This window comes from Castor canadensis, chromosome 8, assembly GCF_047511655.1.
Source record: "Castor canadensis chromosome 8, mCasCan1.hap1v2, whole genome shotgun sequence".
Classification (NCBI taxonomy): Eukaryota; Metazoa; Chordata; class Mammalia; order Rodentia; family Castoridae; genus Castor; species Castor canadensis.
Window position 1 is genome coordinate 86469268 of NC_133393.1, and position 20798 is coordinate 86490065.

The window sequence follows — 20798 nt, forward strand, 5'->3', positions numbered from 1 at the left end:
CAGCTCAAATACTAGTACCATGTTGGCTGGCCACACCCCAAGCTCCAGAGAGGCTGGGGCTGGAGCACTGGGCCCAGCTGAGATTTGGCAGCAGATTCTGGCAGAAAGCTGACTGACACCAGAGCTGCCTGAAGTTAGCTTCCTCTCTGGGGGCCGACAGGCCTCCCGTTTCCTGTCTGTCTGCTCTCCAGCTCCCCACCCCCTTCTCATTTCCTGTCTAAGTCTACCCTGCTATTTTCGGGATCTTGACACTTTGAGGAGAGGTTAAAGGGCACTTAGGCAAGGCAGAGAAACCAATATAAACGAGAGAGGGAGGAGGAGCTACAGGGGCCCTGGAATCCCACTTCCCAGCCAGTGGCACTCCAGAGCCTGATTTCTCATCTGCTGCCTGCATGTGTGCTTCTGCAGGCCCCTGTTGATCAGACTGTGACCAAGGCAGGCTCCGCCTCTCCTCACCTTGTCCTGGCCTCCTCTCACCCTGCAGTACCCACACAACAGCCTGACAAATTCTTCCTGCCATGAAGAATCCTGGCTGTTCCACATAACTGCCCAGGGAAGCCTCAGGTTAGATGGCAGGGACTCCTAAAAATGCCAGTGCTAAGCTATTTACTGGGAACCAAGGACCAGGTCCAGACCTCTAACTATGTGCCAACAAAGAGCCCCTTAGGACCTGGGAGCCATGCTGGTCTGGCCCTAGCTTCTGGCCAGATAACAGAGTGACAGGCACCAGGTAGAGGGGCAGAGCACAGGGAGTGTCATACACTGTTGTGCTCTTCTACACCAACTGCAGCAGGCAGGACTTAAGAAAAACAGCAGGGTAAGGGAGGGGGTGGGGGCAGGGGGGAGAAATGAACCAAGCCTTGTATGCACATATGAATAATAAAAGAAAAATGAAAAAAAAAAAAAATAAAATAAAACAACAGGACAAAAAAAAAAAAAAAATAAGTACCAAATACCAGTCAGTAAAAAAAAAAAAAAAAAAAAAAAAAAGAAAAACAGCAGGGCCTGAGAGGGAAGGAGGCCCTGTGGAGTGGTGCTTGGGTCTGAGGCAGGTGTCACTCTTGCCCTGACACACAAGCTAACTGAGAAGCCCTGCCAGTTTTCATCCTATGAAGGATTCACCAAACAAAGGTGAAGGATTGACCACACCCTTCCCAGTAACTTGGCTTTCCACGTCTGGTTCACAGATGAGGTTAGAAGTCATGCCCTGGCCCCCACAGCACAGCTTCCGAGGTCAGGAACTGTTATGTTCCTATTCTCTCCTGTGCTGTTTCCCTCATGACTGCTGCTGCAGCTGGCTATATACAGGTGTCTCCTCCCTCTGAAGAGCCCCTGGCAGGCTTAGCCTAAGGGTGAGTAAGCAAGGGTGAGCAACCAGACCACTGCCATGACAGGAAACACTGATGGTATCATTTGGCTCTTCCCACTCTTCTCTCAGGAAGCTCAGGGACCTCACCCCACCAGAGGCTCCACTTATCACTGAGGCACTCACCATCATGAAGGGCTCCTCTGTCAGTCAGAACTCCTGTCTAATGTCCCTCACTGTCCTCTCTCTCCCCCCCCCCCCATATACACTCTTGATCGCTACAGTTTCATAGAATGGAAGCATTGCCCTTTTTCTCTGAACCTAACTGCATGAGCCATCTGCCTCCTCAGCATGCCTGGTTCCCCATTCAGACTGGAAAGAAAGACTCACACAGATCCTGGGGGCTCTGTTAATGGGTTGGCAACACCAGGATTTATGAATACAGGAGATATTCAACTCCTGGCTCCCACTGCCTTACGTTTTCTGGTGCTTCAGGAAGCTTCTTCTGCTCATGAGCTAAGATTGTTTTTTCTCAAACAAGTAAATAATCTGGGCACCACAGAGTCCAAATAATCACCTAATACAAAGTAGGTCTCATCTACCCAATGCAATATGTTCCCTCATTTCCAGCCTTCTCTGGGCCTCGCTTGGCCCAGTACCAGGCCACAGGCAGACTCCAGTCTCAGCTGCTGTGGGAATGTTTTCCACTCAAAGCCATGGACTGAGGCCTCCAGGAGAGGCCCCAAGCTTGCCAGAAGCATCCAGTCAGCAGCTGGCAGAGCTGAGGGGAGGAAAAGCCAGAAAAGGAACAGTCTGAAGCTCTGGGAAGCCAGAAGCCATTCAAGGGGCAACCCTGCTCCATTGACAGGAAAGATAAACAGGCAAATCATCCTCACAGGATCCTAAGCAAGAAAAGCTTAGGATCAGAAAGGCTGGGATGGCCAAACTCTACTCACCCAATGTGATTAGTGCGAAGTGAAATCTCCAGCTCCCTCAGGACTTTGGTTGACTCCTGCACTCTCCTCCTGAACTTCTGTAAACATGGAATCTTCTGTCACTGATGGAGGCCCCCATCCAACTTTTTTTTTTTTTTTTTTTGAGATGGCCCAGACTGGCCTTCAACTCAAGATCCTTCTTCCCCAGCCTCCCAAGTGCTGAGATTACGGATGTTGTGCACCATGGCTGGCTATCCAACTTTACAGTATAAAGACAAGGGAACAGAAAAGCAAACAGAGAGGGTAGTTATAGACCTTCCCTTAAGCACAGGACAGTCACTCCCGGTCTCTGGCCTCACAGTCCAGAAATCCAACTCCTATTGCTCAGAAACAGATGTCCAAGCCCTAAGTCAAAGGGTTGTGCCCCATATGGGTATAAAGGGCATCAAGATGGGGCCTCGCTGCCTTGTACTGCACCTTCCGAGTTACGCTGGGGTCCAAGAAGCTCTGGAGTTTCTGGATGTAAGTATGGGGAGGATTCTTCACCTGGAATCGTTCCTGTAAGGGAAACATGCATACATGTACACACAGAAACACAGAGTCTGAGGAATGTTCTGAGAAAGTAGAGCACTTAGAGTGCTCAATGTGAGGGACTCAGTTTCCCAGCTGTCACCCTTACCATTGCCCAAACTCTAGGTTTCCTTTCTTGGCTTATCCATAGGCATTTCCCAGCTATTGCCATCTTTTCCTCCTCCAATTAGTGCTCCCTGAGCCTAAAATACTTTTCTGTCAAAATTTATTTTAAGAGCCTGCTGCTTACTAAGATGCAGGGATTACAGAGCTGTGAGCAGTATCCAAAATAAAGATGCAACTGGGGAATGCTGTTCTCTACTTGGCCAACTAATGAATGGGTTCAAGAAGGCCAACAGGAGGGGAGCTTGGCCTTGCAGAATCCAGCAACTGGGACTGGACTGTTTTTGCAGTGTTAACACAGCTCAGGGGTGCAAATGCACCTTCTGCTCCTTGCCCAAGCCTCAGGCCCCAACAATCCAAAGCAATCTCAAATGCTGAAGGCTGCTCTCAATCAAATTGCCTCTCAATTCCCTTTCCCATAGAGCATAGGACTATGCCTTCAGTTCTTTGGCCTAGGCCCCTCATCTGGCCCAAAAGGAAATTTAGAAAACTCCTTAGCACTCTGGTCCTATGAGGACCTCCACAACTAAGATATCTGAAGGACTCAGGGATAGAGAAGCCCAATAGGGCTTCAAGAGAATGATGTAATGTTAGAAAACAAATGAAAGAAAAAAAGAAAGGTTTGGAAAGCTGAAAATATGTGACCTAGAAAAGACTGCGAGATTATTAAAGAACCTCAGTACTAAAGAGCTGTTGCTCTCCAAACCCCAAGCAAGTGCCAACCAACTCTTTTTAATGCAGATCCCAAGGAAATGGGCCTCCACCAGAGAAGAAGGAACTTAGACTAGGCCCTCTGAATTCTAGCTCAGGTCAAGCAGCATAACTCAGGAGATAGTGGAAAGGAACAGTTAGTGCAGATCTGGCACCTGCTTGAGCCCAACCTGGCTCCACTACTTACCAGCACTGGACAGGTTCTTGAGCTATGAGTTTTTCAAATGCAAGTGCCTTCCTCAGAGGGTTTTTGTGAGAATTATATGAGATGTTTCAGTATGTGCAGAGTTCTTGACACATAATCAGCTATTAGTATTAGCTATTATGATTTTGTTCAAAGCTTGAAAATAAGATTTGTTCATGACAGAGCCTTATGGCAAAGTGCTGGGTAAACATGTTTTACATGCTCTGTGCCAGGTCCTTCCATATCTGCCAAGAGAGACAGAAGAGGTAGCCAAAGCTAACCATTGCAGATAGTCCTAAGTGAAAAGACTCACTACCCATGACCTTCAAATGTGTGCAGGGGAAAAGAGCCAGGTGGTGGGTATTAGAAGACCTTGATTCTGAACAAAGCAATGCTCTTTCTTCTTTTCTTGTCCAGTTCTAAACACCACTCATGCAAAGAGAACTGTAGTCCTTGATTGTTCCAAGATTTGGAAGCAGGAGACTAGGGGATAGGGCCATCTCATTCCTAGATAATGATAAACACCATGCTATTTTTCAGGCCTGGAGCAAAGGGAGAGATACAGGTCCTTTGGCATGCCCTACAGGTACAGCACCAACCCTGGGGAAAGGCAGAAACAGGCTCTGCTGGGAAAACTACCTATTTTCTTACTCCATAGTCATCTCTGCACAAACCACCTTTGCACCACTGCCCACTGGAAGAAATCAAGATAGCCCTTTGTGGGACCTTGGCCTACCAACTGTGTCTCTTTCATGAGTCTCCTTGGAAGAGAAAGTTGGCACACATGGTGCCAAGCTCAGGCTGGTGTTCCTGCCAGGGCTTCAGTTGATGCATTTGGCCTTGCTGCCTTATCCAGCCTGACACAAATCCCCACCTCCCTGCTCTTCCCAAGTCCATACCTGGTCACAGATCAGATCCCATTTCTTCTCATTGTCATACTGCCGCAGAAGCCGGGCCTTGTCAGGAGGCAAATTCATGGAGCTCTGAGAAAAGAACCTGAATCAATAGGCTGAACTCCCCACTCTCCCCCGTTCCTCCCACACACACCTGGAGGATAGAAAGCCCGGACTGCTCCTGCCTTCCCTTTCTGGGCCATCAGACTTCACCTTGACTTTGCTGATAAGGCAAGCTCAGAACAGTATGGCAGTCTTCCTGTCTCCCTACTGTGTTAGTCTAATTTGGTTGAGCAGTTTTCTAAACCACAGGTGGTGGAATCAATTTTAGTGAGTCAAAATTAACTCTATTTTAAATGAAAATGAGCATATTTATGATGGATGCCAGTGGCTCATGCCTGTAATCCCAGCTACATGGAGGAGAAGACTGGGAGGATTGTGGGTTCAGACTAGCCTGGACAAAAAGTTTGCAAGACCCCATCTCAACAGAAAAAGCTTGGTATGGTGGCATGCACCTGTCATCCCAGCTACTCCAAGAAGCCTGGGCAAAAAGTGAGACCCTATCTCAAAAATAACCAGAGCAAAAATGGCTAGAGGCATGGCTCAAGCAGTAGAGCACCTGCCTAGCAAGTATGAAACTGAGTTCAAACCCCAGCACCGCCAAAAAAAGATTTTACTAGAAGATAACCAGAATTCATTGCTAGCAGGCAGCATAAATATTTTGTGAAGTTTTCATTTCTCTTATACTTCATGTATATATGAACGTATGTCATACACACATAGGTCAAGCTGCAAACATGAGACACATCAAAACTCTGAAAGCCACCAGCTTAAAGCAGCAACTTTCAATCTGCTTTTCCACCATGACCTGAGATAGGCAACTTTCTTTATCATGTAGTTGCATGGGTGAACTATGAGATACCTCTACTTATGTAGGTGCTGTCACTCTCCTCCTTCCATGAATCAGATGCAAGTGAATGAGGACATTTGTATAAAGAGAACCACCCAATTACTTTTAAGACATTAAGTATTAGTAGCAAGTTAGTTATGACACCTCTCACAATTAACTAAGATGCAGCCCTCATTGAAACAATCTAGTGTAGGATATTGAAGGACAGCCCAGAATTCATTTGTTTTGTTCATTACTGTTTGCTGAATGAATAGATGGTAAAGTGAGTAGGGAAGGGCTAAGGCACCTATGCACAGCATTCATGCTAGGAGTCAGCCTCCCCTCCTCTGTTCCCTGCAGCTATGCCTCTCCTTTCTCCTCTCAGTCTGGCTGCCTTTGTTCCAGGTCACAGGCCTTGCCTTGAAAGGCAGTCTGACACCAATCAAATCACTGCACCTGCTTGCTCACACTTTTGTATCAAATATAATCCCCATCTGATGTGTCACAGCTATATTATAATCTACATGACTTCCCACAGAGCCAGTCTCTTCCCCAGCCTCCTGGAGGGCCTTCCTCTCATCTCTCTCTACCTACTGCTCTGAGTTTGGCTCTCAGTCCCTGGTAACCCATGCATGACATCCTCATCCTTGGGGATGTAAATGTGTGCACCCAGGATTCCCAAGGAGGAAGAATCCTGGAATAGGGTCCTCCATTTTCTAAGGAATTAAGAAGAAACCCTGAGTATCATTTATTTCTGTCACACAACCTATCATGTGTTTATCTCACACATACTATTAAGCCAGTTGTATACTTACCCAACCCCTGAAAGACTGTATCTATTCTTACAGTCTCCTGACAAGCACCTAGTAGACAGTAAGTTGATGATGGGCCTATGGTTAAGAGCCCCTGTTAGCTGTGGGCTCATCTACTGGTTGGAAACAGAATCACTATGACTCAAAAAAGGAAGTGGGTTGACTTTTCTGGTTGGAGTTTACAAATGAAAGAATTTAGGACTAGAGAAATAAGTCTAGTAGAAAGATGAAAGAAAGGTAGGAGATGACCATTTAAAATTCCTCATGATTTCCGTTGTCCCATAAATCTGTCCTAACTTTCACAGGAAAGAGACGCTGAGTCCTGACGTATTGACGTGGAATGGGCAGAGACAAACCCAGAATGTTCTCAGGAGCTGCTTTGCTAAGGGTCAGTCTCAATATGTCTGTGTGGACAGCAAGACAGGCATAGGAAGCCTTAACAAACAGTGACCCAAAGGCCAAAGTCAGGCCCAGAGCCTAACTGGGGCCAGCCTGCTGCCAGCTGAACCCAAGACAGAAACAGTTTCAGGACCAGTCTTGGCTCTGAACATCCTAAGCACACTGCTGTCATCTGACTGTTTCTCTCAAGTCTATGCCATGAAAAAAGTTTGCTGTTGTCTTCCCTGGAAGAGAACTGCTGGGAGGGAGAGGAGGTAGCCTATTGTTACTGTGGCAGACATCACATACTGTCTATACCAACTTCCTCCCTCAGCTAACAGTGTCATTGCTGTGGCTTCACACCACCTTACCAGGTGAAGTGGTAAGGAAATGCCTGGTCCTCTCTGGGCTTAAAGACTAAGCAAAGTCACCCCCTTTTGGAAGAGACATATAAGGGATCTGATCAAGCTTTAGATCCTCAAGAAGATGGACCACCTGGAAACAGGTAGAAGCATGAAGCAGCCCTGACCATAGGCCCACATCCTCCTGTCTAGATCTTTGGATGGAACTTTCTGGACAGTGGTCCCAGACTTACCTGCTTTGTCAAGGCTAAAGTGAGATTAAGAAAATGGGTAAGAGGAAATCCTCAACCTCTAGCTTTCTCACAAGAAGCAGATCACTGACTGCAGTGAGAGCCACCAGCCAAGACAGCAGAATCAGGACAGTTCTCTTCCTGCCAGACAAAGGCGTCAAGGCTCCTGCCTCCACCTGATAATATGCATGAGTCCAGCAGGGCTCCAATGTCCAGAGGAAGCTGCTCTGCCTTTAGGAAACACAACTTCCTGAGTTCCGGGTATATACAGGGAGCAACCTAACACAGTTCCGGACTCAGTCAAGGGTTTGTTTCCCTGATATTATCCTTCAGTGGCTTCACAGAGACTGGACTCTTAGAGGCAGAAGCTGAGCTAAGTTCTTGCTAACTCCTTAGTACAACCCTTGCTGAACAGAAAGGCAGAGGTCAGGTACTGAAGGTGGAGCCAAAGAGCTCAAGATCAACTTTGGGCTCTTCAGAGCTATCAAACCTTCATGAACTCATTCATAACTTGGAGATAATCTCACTATTTGACAGGGTTTTACAAGGATCAAATGATAAAGACTTTACATTTGTATGTGTCTAGAATGCTGTGGGTATTTATGCAGTTTCTTTCTTCCTCCTCAAAAGCCTATGTAGTGTCTAACATCCCAGGGACCTGCCCTCTTGCTTCTGGGTTGTCAATGGCTGCTCCCATCCCATATTCAGCAAGTGCTTCCCAACAATGTGACTACAAAGCAATCCCTTTCCCCTTCTTAACCCTTTCTGATTTCCTCTAAGAGTAGGAGGCAATTTAACCATCATCCTTAGGGTTGTGGGAAGGAGACACCTCATCCCCAGGGAGGGAGTAAAGGAGACAAGTCACAGCCACGATAATCACAATAGGAGATGGGAGAAGAAGGGGAACATGAACTTAAACTGAAAGCAACTCTGGGACCCATTCTTAAGTCAGAACAAGCAAGAAGTCTCATAGAAAAAGGAGAGGATGCCGCCAGTGGCTCACACCTATAATACTACCTACTCAAGAGGCAGAGATCAGGAGGACTGTGGTCCGAAGCCAGCTTGGGCAAATAGTTCATGAGACCCTATCTCAAAAAAAAACCAACGCAAAACAGGGCTGACAGAGTGGCTCAAGGGGTAGCACAACTACCTAGTAAGCATGAGGCCCTGAGCAGTTCTGAGTTCAAACCCCAGTACCACCAAAAAAAAAAAGTGGGTAAAGGGGTTGTGGTAGTTTAAAAGGAGGGAGGGGATACAAAATAATAACAGAAAGGGTGAATTTTATCAAAGTGCAAAGTACATTACATGTATGTATAGAAATATCACAATGATAGATCTTTGCACAATTAATATATGCTCAGATCTATAATGGGAAAAAGTGGAAAAGCATGGATCTAATGCTCTTCCAGCAAGGCTGCTCTGACTTACTACACTGATTTGCGGCCAGGCAGATTGCCTACTTGGTAGGCTCCATGAGAACAAGGGCCCAGTCTCTCCAGCAAGCTAACCCCTGTCAACACCAATCCAGGGAAAAGGGAGGTGGCCCTTCTTACAGAGATTCCCTTCCTGCTCTGTACCCCAAGCTCACTTAGTCCCTCCTTATTTCCTACCCAATGCAGGGGAAAGGAAATGCTAGTGGGGTCTGGAGTTTCCTTCAAAGCTGCAGGCCCTGCTCTGGGACTCACCCCTCTCTACCAGTCTTCTTGACTAGGCCAGAGAAAAACCCAACACAAAGAAATAGGAATCACCAAAAATTCCCTATTCAACTGTTTCTTTTGGTTCAGGTTGATCATGATAAATCTTTGGGAGCAGAGATAAAAATGGCACGGCTCCTGAAAGTCAGGTAGAGTGATGTCTGAAACATCCCTGGGAAAGGGGCTGTGGAAGATTACATAGGCCAGCAAGAGCTGTTGACTTTGGAGCAAATAAGGTAGACCCTTGATATCCACAGGTATATGGTTCCAAGGAGACTGCTATTGAAGAAAAATTGCAAATGCTTAAGATGTATATGGTTCAGTACTCTACGGCAGATGCTAGATTCTTTTCCCCACTAAAGACATGCTGCCTTTCAACAAATCTAAAACTTTCACTTGATCACTTAAATTAAGCACATTTCACTTTTATGTTGCTTTTAGGGCACTACTTGCTTTTTGGGAAGCATATTTTCACAAAATTAAGGGTAGGGTAACACTCAGTAGATCACACGATTTACCAAAACTGACAATAACATAGGACTGACAGAGAGCCTCTTTCCATCAATTGAGCTGTGTAATGCACATGCAGGAATTTATTTATTTATTTTTTATTTATTTATTTATTCATATGTGCATACAATGTTTGGGTCATTTCTTCCCCCTTCCCCCCGCCACCAGGCAGAAACTATTTTCTCCTTATCTCTAATTTTGTTGAAGAGAGAGTATAAGCAATAATGGGAAGGAACAAGGGTTTTTGCTGGTTCAGATAAGGATAGCTATACAGGGAGTTGACTTGCATTGCTTTCCTGTACACGTGTGTTACCTTCTAAGTTAATTCTTCTCGAACTAACCTTTTCTCTAGTTCTTGGTCCCCTTCTTCCATTGGCCTCAGTTGCTTTTAAGGATCTGCTTTAGTTTCTCTGCATTGAGGGCAACAAATGCTATCTAGTTTTTTGGGTGTCTTACCTATCCTCATACCTTCCTTGTGTGTTCTTGCTTTATCATGTGATCAAAGTTCAATCCCCTTGTTGTGTTTGCCCTTGATCTAATGTCCACATATGAGGGAGAACACACGATTTTTGGTCTTTTGGGCCAGGCTAACCTCACTCAGAATGATGTTCTCCAGTTCCATCCATTTACCTGCAAATGATAACATTTCATTCTTCTTCATGGCTCACATGCAGGAATTTAAAATTTTTACTTTTGAAATTTGATCTTATTCATTTTTGACTACTCTTAGTTAAAACCACATGTAATAAATCCATGAATAAGATGGGCATACTCTAAAGAGAGTGAGTTGGTGATTTTAGTAATGTTTCTTCTCTCAGAACTACCTCCCATCACGTTTCCTTTGGCTCCCAAACATGGAAGCACTAGTTCCTGTCCTCAGGCCTTGGGCATGGGGAGCCTGGGGAGCTGACATGAGAACTGCCCCACAGATGACATGAGGTGCTCTTTTGGGCACCATATACTTCTCAGCACGCTACTGAGCCCCTAAAAGCAGTTGCCACCAAGACTGCCCTGGTACCTGCAGATCAGTCCAGTGGACAAAGGAACAGAAATGAGAAGTGGTAATGGGGTACAAAGTTTGGAATCCCAGAAGACTGCTGTAGGAGGAGCTATAACACTGTGTTTCCACCCTGTGTTCATAGGATCCCCCTTACCAACCCAAAAATCTGTCCCCAAGCTAGTGACAAAGCAGGCAACACAAGGCACACAAAGACCAATCACCAGTAAGTGCAGAGCATCAGGAACAGCCCAATCTACTGGTGGGCAGTGGGCACAGCTGTGGCCAGCTGGGCACTATTCCCAAAGGGCAAGAGCTTGAGGAGGTAGGAGGCACCAGCCCCTGCTGCCTAAGCCCCTTGGCGGCCACAGCCAGCCCTGCCACAGTAGCAGCTCCCAGACAATGAGTTATTTTCAGCCAGTGCTTTAACACAAGCCAGCTGGCCAGTGTGCAGGGCGGGAGTCCTCCTCCACCCAGCCCGCCCAGACGGCAGGCCGCCTAACCAGCCCAGCCCAACCCATGGCCTATGCTGCTCCACCTCCACATCACTGTTTGTTTATCTCGTTATTTCAGCACAGCTCCTCCCAACTCCCTCCAAAACTGCAATCCTGTCAAAGAAACCAAAAAATCAGAGAGTCTGATCAAAGGCCCAAAAGCTAAAATTAAAAAAGTTCCAGACATGGGAAGCCCCTCCAAACACCCACACTTTTCCCCAGGCCCTTGACTAGCTGGAGCAGTGCAGGGGTGGAGACAGAACCAATAAATAGCCAGATCTCACTGCAGCCTTCTGTACCCAAAACCCTGGCTTCACAGCTAAGCAGAGGAGATGAAGCTCAAGACTGCTCTCCTCGATTGCCTCCCTCCCATCCTCCTCTCCAGAACTCAGGTTTGGAGAAAATAACTTGAGACAGAGAGCCTAGAATTAGCTGAATTAATGGCAAAAGTTTCTGAGAGAACAAACTATCATGGGACAAGTAGAATCATAGGAACAGTCAATGACACCAGGCTAGAAACAGAGGCAGTCATCTACCAACCTTGATGCAGCAGGGTAACACTCCAATCATCCTCCAGCATAACAGTGTTCTAAAACAGAAAGGGGTGGAAGGCAGCAGCAACCTCCCTGGATTCTAGACCTCCAGTCCTTTTCTGCCAAATTCCAAAGCCTCAACAGTACAGCTCCCCACTGCTCCTCATCTCCCTCCAAATGGGATCCTGTGCACAGGAGCACATGGGTACAGTAAAACTCTAGCTACACACAGTTTTCGATAGGCCTGAGCTACCTTGTTAAGACATACAAGAAATTTGCTGGGGTTCCTTACAACAAAAGACTTACAATAAAAGGCATCAAAAGTGATGCCTTTGACTTAAATGTCTATGGTAGTTTAGGTCTGCCTTTCTGTTTTTGTTTAATTGAAGACATCATTTTGGGGACAAGTTGCCAGGTTGGGAGCTATGTCTGAAAAACGTGCTTCTGTGGTCACTGATGACTCCATAACCAGAAATGACTTGCTGAGCAGCTACAAGCCAAGTCCCTAAGCAGCCTGGAAGAAAAAGAAATGGATTCAACAGATGTCTCTGGCTGAGCTCTGCAATTCACGCCAGGCAAGTCAGATGAAGGAGCAGTCCTAGAAGGCCAGCATCACTCAAACAAAGAGATGACTTTTCCCAAGTACAATTACGCCCGAGACCTCTTCTTCACCCTGGAGGATCTCTCTTTTGGTTGCCGAGAAGACAAAGGAAAATGGTCATTTCCCCAATACTAGTAAAGCTCCCAGATCTATCCTCTGCCACACTATTGGCCTCACAATGGACAACAAGTAACCTCTGCAGGTGACCTGGTCCCCAGATCTTGGCTGAGGCCACCCTCTGGCCTACCAGTCAAGGAGTACAGTTTCAGATAGGAGAACTGCTGTTAACATTTTCCAACTGAGCCCCCAGGCCCTAGCTAAGAAGCCACCACTGCCATAGCAATTTGATCTGTCTGCTGGCTCCTCAGCCCCTCCTCGTGGTTAGCCAGACCCACACACTCCCCAGTTACGCAGAATGGAAACTATTCCGCTGGGGACAGCTGGTTTTCCAAAGCCAAGGAGTCGGGGCAGAGCCTCTTGTACTCCCTCAGACAACAGGGTCCTCTCTCTCTTAAATGAGCTCTGTTCTCCAGCCCAGGGAGCCCAATAGGCAGCACTACCTCACAGAGGACTCATGATTTCTGGGGTCACATGCCTCTCTCCCACCACACCACAGCCCATCTCTCACCGAGGCCCAATGGGTCTTTCTCAGGAGATCTCTCATCTATACCTTCCCTTCCTTTCCCACTGTCACCAGCTGGGTTGGATAGGCCTTTATTGTTAACTCCCAGCCCTCTAGGATAACTTTCTAACTGGCATCCCTATTTCTAGCACTTCCAAACTTTCAAAGACGTAAGATAAATCATGTTTCTTCTTGGTTCAGAAATATTCTTTGACTCCTTATTAGTTATATAAGAAAACCAAACTCCTGGTCCAGTTGCTCTCAGCATTTTTTTTTTCTTTTTCTTTTTTCTCCTTCAGTACTTAGGTTTGAACTCAGGGCCGTGCACTTTGCTAGGCAAGAACTCTACCACTTGAGCCAACCCCCAGCTTTTTTTGCTTTACCTATTTTTCAGATAGGGTCTTTTTTGCCCAGACTAGTCTGGGACCTCAATGATCCTACTTCTACCTCTTACACAGCTGGAATTATAGATGTGAACACCACACCTGGTTTGCTTGTTGAGATAGGTTTGCTTGTTGCTTTTTTTTTTTTTTTTTTTGCTTGGGCTGGCCTCAAACTATGATCCTTCTATCTCTGCCTCCCAAGCCTGCTACTCTTAGCATTATAAAGAAAGTGCTCTGAACTTTGGTCCCCCTCCCCCAGGCTAGCCCCCAACATCTCTAAGTAGCTTGTACTTCCCTACTCTGGACACTCCTGAGACAGCCTCTCTTGCAATTCCCTGACCCTACAGTTTACTTGTGACTAATGTGTCCCCAGTCTTCTGAAACCCTACTTATTACTTGCTTACTCAAAAATCTAACAGCTTTGTGGAACAGCCTCTCTTCTAAGCTCCAAGCATAATCATATGTGAAGAATGACATGGTAGAGCTGGTGGAGTGGCTCAAGTGGTAGAGTGCCTACCTGACAAACATGAGCCCCTGAGTTCAAACACCAATACTGAAATTAAAGAAAAGAACAAAGAATGACATGGCAAAGACCTGTTTGTTATCTCCCAAACTCTTCTCATCTTCCCTTTTCAATGCTCAGTTGAATGCTCAAGAGCCTAGATTAATATATTTTCTTTGCATTTATGATGGCAATGTGACTATGTGGAATGTGACAGAAGTTGTGTGTACAATCTCTGAGAATTGTCATTAAATAAAAGGTATATACCCTTCTTTTCTTCTTTCTGCTTCCATATTATTGGAATGCAGAGACAATGGCTAGATCTTGGATGGCTACTTTGGACTGAGGAGGGAGGGAAAAAGCCAGGTGTGCTGGTGCAATAATTCTGGCCACTTGGAAGGCTGAGGCAAGAGGATTTCTAGTTTGAGGTCAGCCTAAGCAATTAAATGAGACCCCCACCAAAAAAGAAAGAGGGGGATGGAGGAAGGAAAAGAAATGAGAGAGAAAAAGACAGAGAGAGACACACACACACACACACACACACACACACACACACACACACACACACACACACACACACACACACACACAAAAAAGCCTGGTCACTAGCACCATGGACCTTAACAAAAATTGAATGAACTCCATATAGTGTCTTTTTGTATTTTTGGGTTTCCTCTACTTATAACTAGAACATGAAGTCCTTGAGGGTAGTTCTTTTAATCATGCACAGGTGCTTAATAAATAACTGATCGATCCTGCTACTACTTTTCCCACCACCAAATCCCTTGTTCTGTCCTGTGATTATTTGAAGACAGAGAAGATTGTCTGTCCACTATCTCACCACTATCCTTGCTATTTCTGGGTTCTCTAACCTATAATCTACCCTTTATGTTATAGCCCAAGTAATTTTATATGCTGCTTTTTCCTCAGCAAACTCCTTCTCATTCTGAGTCTCAACTCTGTATTAGTTCATGCCATAATCTAAGTCACTCCCTGCCCTTCTCTTTAACTATCTTTATCCTTTTATAGTCTGCGAGACCATAGTGTCTTGAGCACAATGTTCACCATCTGCCTTTTTACCACTATAGCATGTGTTCAAATGGAATCTCTCCGTCATATACTCCTGCTCCCTCTTGTCTCTAAGTTTTCTACTTCATGATACCTCTGAGATCACCTCCTTTTTCACTGCCAGCCAAGCCCCTCCTTCAGTTCACAACAGGTGAAACCCTACCTTCTCTAGTAAAGCATTCCAAAGATTCACCCCCAACAGTCTCTATACATTTACTAATTCTTTATAAATGTGATCAGAGTTATGAGTTATGGCTAATGTTCCTTAGCTTTTCTTGGACATTCAGTAAACATCCTTATCATGAACTTCAGTGACATTCCTAGAGGCACAACATAGTGGTTAAAGCATGGACTATGAAGCACACTGCTCAGGGTGGAATACCGCCTCCTCCACTTATACTTGTGTGTTCTTGGGAGAGTAATTTAGTGTCTGTGGGCCTCAGTTTCCTCATCTATAAAATGAAGGTAGGAATAGTACCTACCATATAGAGTTGCTGTGATAATAAACAAGTTAACACATTCTAAGTATTTAAATAAGAACCTACATAGTAAATGTTATGCATAATGTGATCTTTGTTTAGGCTTTTCATCCAACATGTAGCTGGGAAGCAACCGTACCCCAAGCACTAAGCTAGAATCTGGAGATATCCAAAATAAACAGGGCATGATCACTATCTTGAGGAAGTTTATATCCTGAGGCAAGGTAGGCCAGCAAACCAGGGGTGAACGTAGACAAAACTGGTGTCAAAGAGGCAGGGATGGCACTGTGGATCCCAGGGAGGTATCACTAAATTAGACCAAGGAACCAAGTAAGGCTTTCTGGAAGAATTGTTGCAGGAGTCAATCTTAAACATCAAGCAGGAGGGAGTCAGCAAGAGAGGAGAGGAAGGTGGTGATACTCCAGGCAAGGAGTCAACATTTGCAAAAAGTGGAAGCACAAAACACTGAAACAACTTCAGGAGTCTATAAGTGATTTTTTACAATGGGATGAAAGTGTATAAGAGAAATCACCAGGCTGGGAGTGTTGCTCAGGAGGCACAGCATTTGTCTAGCAAGTTCAAGGACTTGAGTTCAAACCCCAACACCACACACACTAAAAAAAGAAATTACTGCAGGTAGAAAACAGATGACAAAGGGTCATATGGTGCTATGGTAAATAGGTAAGCAAAAGTAGGGTGGTACTGATAATACTATTAAAATGAAAATAGTATTAATGATAAAAGCTAACATTTAAAAATGGTGATAAGCACTCTATATGAATTCTCACAGCAACCCCATGCATGAAGTAGGAATTATTACTATCCCTATCTTACAGGATATGAAACAAGGGCTTAGAAAGGTTGTGAACTTGCCGGGGTCACACAGTAAGTATGTGGTGGAGCTGGGACTGGAATCTAGTCTGACATAAAAACTTGAGCTTTAACTGCATTTATCACCTCCTCTGAGACATCAAATTGCCTAGTCTTCTTGGTGCCTTTCTAAATTGTGTATATCTTTCAGGAGCAACCAATACAATCCCAACCTTCCCAACAAAACCTCCTCTAAACAACCTGATCTTCTGCATGCTCCTTCCTCTGAGCTTCTGCAGGGTTTACTGCCCTGTTAGCAGTCACGTTCAACCATTCTTTCAACAGCCACACACTGTGCCAAGTGAAACCTGTTTTGCCTTATTGTAACTAGCATATTTACAAAGAATGGGGAAGTTGAAGTTTATAAACATCTACTCTACACTAGGCACTGTGCTAGACATCCCCCTTTTTTGTTGTTGTTTGATACTGGGGTTTGACCTCAAGGCCTCGAGCTTGCTAGGCAGGTAGTCTACCACTTGAACCATGCTCCCATGCCTTGGACATGATCCTCCTACCAATGACTCCCCATGTAGCTGGGATCACTGGCATGCACCACTACCCCTGACTTATTGGTTGACATGGGGTCTTGCTAACTTTGCCTAGGTTGTCCTCAAACCAAAATCCTCCAGCTCTCTCTCTCTCTTGAGTAGCTGGGATTACAGGTATGAACTACCACACCAGGGTTTTTTAAATTTTTGAAGTGGGGTCTTGCTATATATATCCCAGACTGACCTGGAACTTGCTATGTATTCCAGGCTGGCCCCAAACTAGTCTCAGCCTCCCAAGTGCTGGGATTACAGGTGTGTGCTACCATGCCCAGCTGTACTAAACCCTTTAATTATAAGATTTCATAGAAAAATTACTTCTCTCTCATAATTATTTACTGTATATTTTTTATATTATTTCCTGAAGTAGACCATAAGCTCTGAGGTATTGACTTGACCTTCAACACATTGTTAATAAGCAAGGATGCATGGCACATAGAAGCACCTTAGTTGAAACTGGGCTGCCCAAGTGCACAGCAAGAGCCATCTGGGGGCAGCACTCCATCTCACCCAGTGCACTGCCTGGGCCCAGCTCTGGCTTTCCAGGAGTTTCATCATAAATCCAGGAGCTTATTATCTAACCATAAAACTTAATGAATCCTTTCCTACTTCCAAACACATGTGGGAGGGGTATCACTCCTATTTTATGAAAGGGTAAACTGAGGCCCAGACCAAGTACCTATCTGTCACACAGCTGAGGAGAGGCAAATCCTCTGTCTCTCCTTGCTTTTTGTAAATCTTTTTTTGTGGGGAGGGATGGGGTGGTACTAGGATTTGAACTCAGGGCTTTGAACTTGCTAAGTAGGTGGTCTATCACTTGAGCTATGTCTCCAACCCTTTTTGCTCTGGATATTTTTGAGATAGGGTCTTACTTTTTGCCCAGGCAGGGCTGGACTATGCTCCTCCTATTTTAAGCTTCCCACCATAGCTGGGGTGACAGGTATGTGCCACTATGGCCAACATTTTTTTTTCCCTTGTTGAGATAGTCTAGCAAAATTTTTGGCCCAGGCTGGCCTTGAACCAAGATCCTACTGATCTCAGCCTCTCAAGTATCTACAGTTACAGGTGAAAGCCACTAACTCTCCTGGCTTTTTCGATAGTTCTCAAATGGGGCACTTCCTCAGTGCCTTGGCACGTCTATCCTCTTTTGGGAGGAATCATAATGACCTCAGTCTGCTCTTGATTTATGAACCTGTCCTCCCAATGCTGTCACCCTGTCAAGGCCAGGACTCAACAGAGGTCACTGTACCCACACCTCAATGCCACTTTTTGAGATGTCCCCACTTTATTGTATTTCATTTAACTGTCCAGCTAGAACACTTCCTTGTAGTTGGTCTTTTGCAAGTTCTCCTAAAGAGATTCTGAACCTTTTTTGCTTCTTGAAATGTCTGGAGTCCTAAATACCATATTCACTCAGGGCCAGAGAGAGGGAGTAAAATATTGCTGAGTGACTCTAATATGCCAGGCACTTTTCTCAAATTACATTACTTACTGCCCTCAGCAACCACTGGAAGTAAATGCTATTATGACTGTTAAACTGTGAGGGAATTAAGAATCTGAGATCAACTGGCTCAAAGTCACACAGAAGGTAGAAGAACCCAGAATCAAGCCCAAACATGTAGCCTCCACAAGGAGGCTTTTCTACCATGTTCTGTCATCTCCTTACAAAGGAAAAAAAAAATTTCCATTTCTAACTTAGAAAATCCAACTGAATTTGCCTGACAGCTCAGTTTGATTAGAGACAATGCTTCCCTGGTCCAGCTGGACTAGGTAAAACCAACTGAACAAAGTATGCATGCAGACACCTGAAGTTCAAAGCTTCTCAGAGTAAAAGGAAGACTATGTAGAGCACAAAGACAAGGAAACTGTCCTCTCGGACATCATATGGTGGCAAATCCCTTACAACTGAGTAGCATTTTAACCATTCCAAACTGCTATAGATAACAGGATGGACTTTGGAATCAAGGGATGACCCAGATTTGAATCCTGGTCACTCATCCTTGAATACTATTTATGAGACACTGGGAAAGTCACCACACTTCTCTAAGCTTCAGTTTCTCCATCTATAAAATATGAATTATATCTACCTCTTATTTATAGCCATAAAGTGAAGGGATGAATGGATGAAAAGAACTTTCCATGGTGCCTGGCACAGAAGAGGGACTTTATAAATGGTAATTGGAATGACCCCAGAAGTTTCATCAGACTCAAGTTAGCTTTTCAATGCCTACTACAAAATACATTCTCAAAGTGTTTTAAACTATGTATAGCTGACTGATACAAATTAACACATGTAGGATACAATTTCACATCTTATGAAATCCAATAATTCTATAGGTGAAATCAGTTGCATATACACCCCTTCAAAAGGTAAGAATGAAATACCAATGGCCATCCAGGGAATTCACCCTAAAGCTGAGACCAGAATTCAGGAAGAGAGAGAACAGAGTTACTGACTAGGCTGCTCAGCTATTTGAGCAGCTGGGTAATCAGGAACAATTCCACTAAAATTTTGGGGGCCACAGTTTTGTTATCTGTGCAGAGATTGGGACTGGAAGTGTGGCTCAAGAGGTAGAGTGCCTGCTTTGCAAGCACGAAGCACTGAGTTCAAACCTCAATCCTACCAGAGAGAGAGAGAAGAGAGAGAAATTGATTGGAGATTTTGCCCAACTGTCTATGTTTCTGGCTTACCTCAAATCCTTCACTTCCTTGATTGTCTCTTGACTTCCTCAAGTTAAATCTGTAGTCTGCAAACCTGAGGTATGATGCTACCACAAATTTCTATTTTCAGCTTTGCTCCTTGAGACATTATGTAAGTCTTGGAAGTTGTTCCTGCCAGTTGCTGAAGGGCTATCTTGTCTACAGGAATATAAAGGCCTCAAGTTTTACTTGACCAATACACTGATGACTCTCAAATATCCATTTCTATCCCAGATTTCTTTGAGCTTCAGTTTAAATATCCAACTGCCCAGCAGACATTCTTCCCAGATCCACAGGCTCTGCAACCTAGTGTCTCAGACTGGCCTCATCAATTTCCATTTTCAGGAATTTCTTCTCCTGGGTTCCATCAGCTAATGGCACGTCCACCTAACTAATCTAGCAAGCTAGAAATTTGCCTATCATCCTGAATTCCTCCTTTCTCCCTCATCTTCACACATCAAGTCTTGAAGATTTCATGTTTTAACTATTTATTGGCTCTGTCCATGATCTCTACAGGGCAAATGGCCTGGTTCAGGCTCCCATCAGCACATACTACCCAACTGCTCACCTCCATGATGATTCTTTCCCTTCCATGGATTCATGGGATTCACCTACCCACAACTCAAAGTCTGACCATGCCACTCTTCTATGGAAAACACAATATACACTCTCTTCTGTGTGGCATTTAAACTCTCCTGACCACTTTAGCCTCAACTCCCACCACTCTTTTCCTTACATGTCACAGTTCAACAGCACTGAGTAGATCTGTGAAGATTCTCAGAAATATACTCTGTCTCATCCTGACGCTTCTGCACAAGCTGTCCCCTCTACCTGGAATGCTTTCTCTCACATACTTCTGTCCAACTCCTAATTAGCTCTTCAGCCAATAGAGTTCCTCCTATAGGAAGTATTCCCCAAACCCCACCTCTCTCTGTGTGCCTCATACTTCCTGTATAACTATACCATTGCACTTGTCCAGCTACTTATTAATTATGTGCTTAGTGAGTCTGTCTTCTCCTCTAGCCTGAACCCTTGGAGGCAGATACTCTTTTAGTCATCTTTACTACTCTGGCACTTAACACAATTTTTTTTTTTTTTTTTTTTTTTTTTTTTGTGATACTGGGGTCTGAAATCCAGGCCTCTTGCTTGCTGGCAGATGTTCTACCATGCCCCTAGCTCTTTCTGATTTAGTTATTTTTTGGATAAGGTTCTACATTTTCACTTGGTTGACCTGAACCACAATCTTTCTACTTATGCATCTTGTGTAGCTAGGATTACAGCCATGTACCATCACACACAGCTATTAGGTTGAGATGAGGTTTGCTAACTTTTTGCCTGGGCTGGCCTCAAACCATGATCTTCCCAATCTCCACCTCCGAGCAGCTGGGATTACAGAAGTGAGCCACT

The 20798-nt window shown here is 44.9% G+C and overlaps 1 protein-coding gene across 5 annotated transcripts in view; it reads right to left on the minus strand.

Annotated features, from left to right (window-relative positions):
* The window catches only part of Fmnl3 (formin like 3), a 58170-nt gene that overhangs the window by 17377 nt on the left and 19995 nt on the right, over positions 1 to 20798 (minus strand). For all 5 annotated transcript variants that reach the window (XM_074083300.1, XM_020169454.2, XM_074083301.1 and 2 more), the window contains exons 2-4: positions 4729 to 4812; positions 2719 to 2799; positions 2263 to 2339 (exon numbers count right to left, since the gene is read on the minus strand). In XM_074083300.1, coding sequence (XP_073939401.1) covers positions 2263 to 2339; positions 2719 to 2799; positions 4729 to 4812 — 242 coding nt within the window. The remainder of the gene's footprint in view (positions 1 to 2262; positions 2340 to 2718; positions 2800 to 4728; positions 4813 to 20798) is intronic.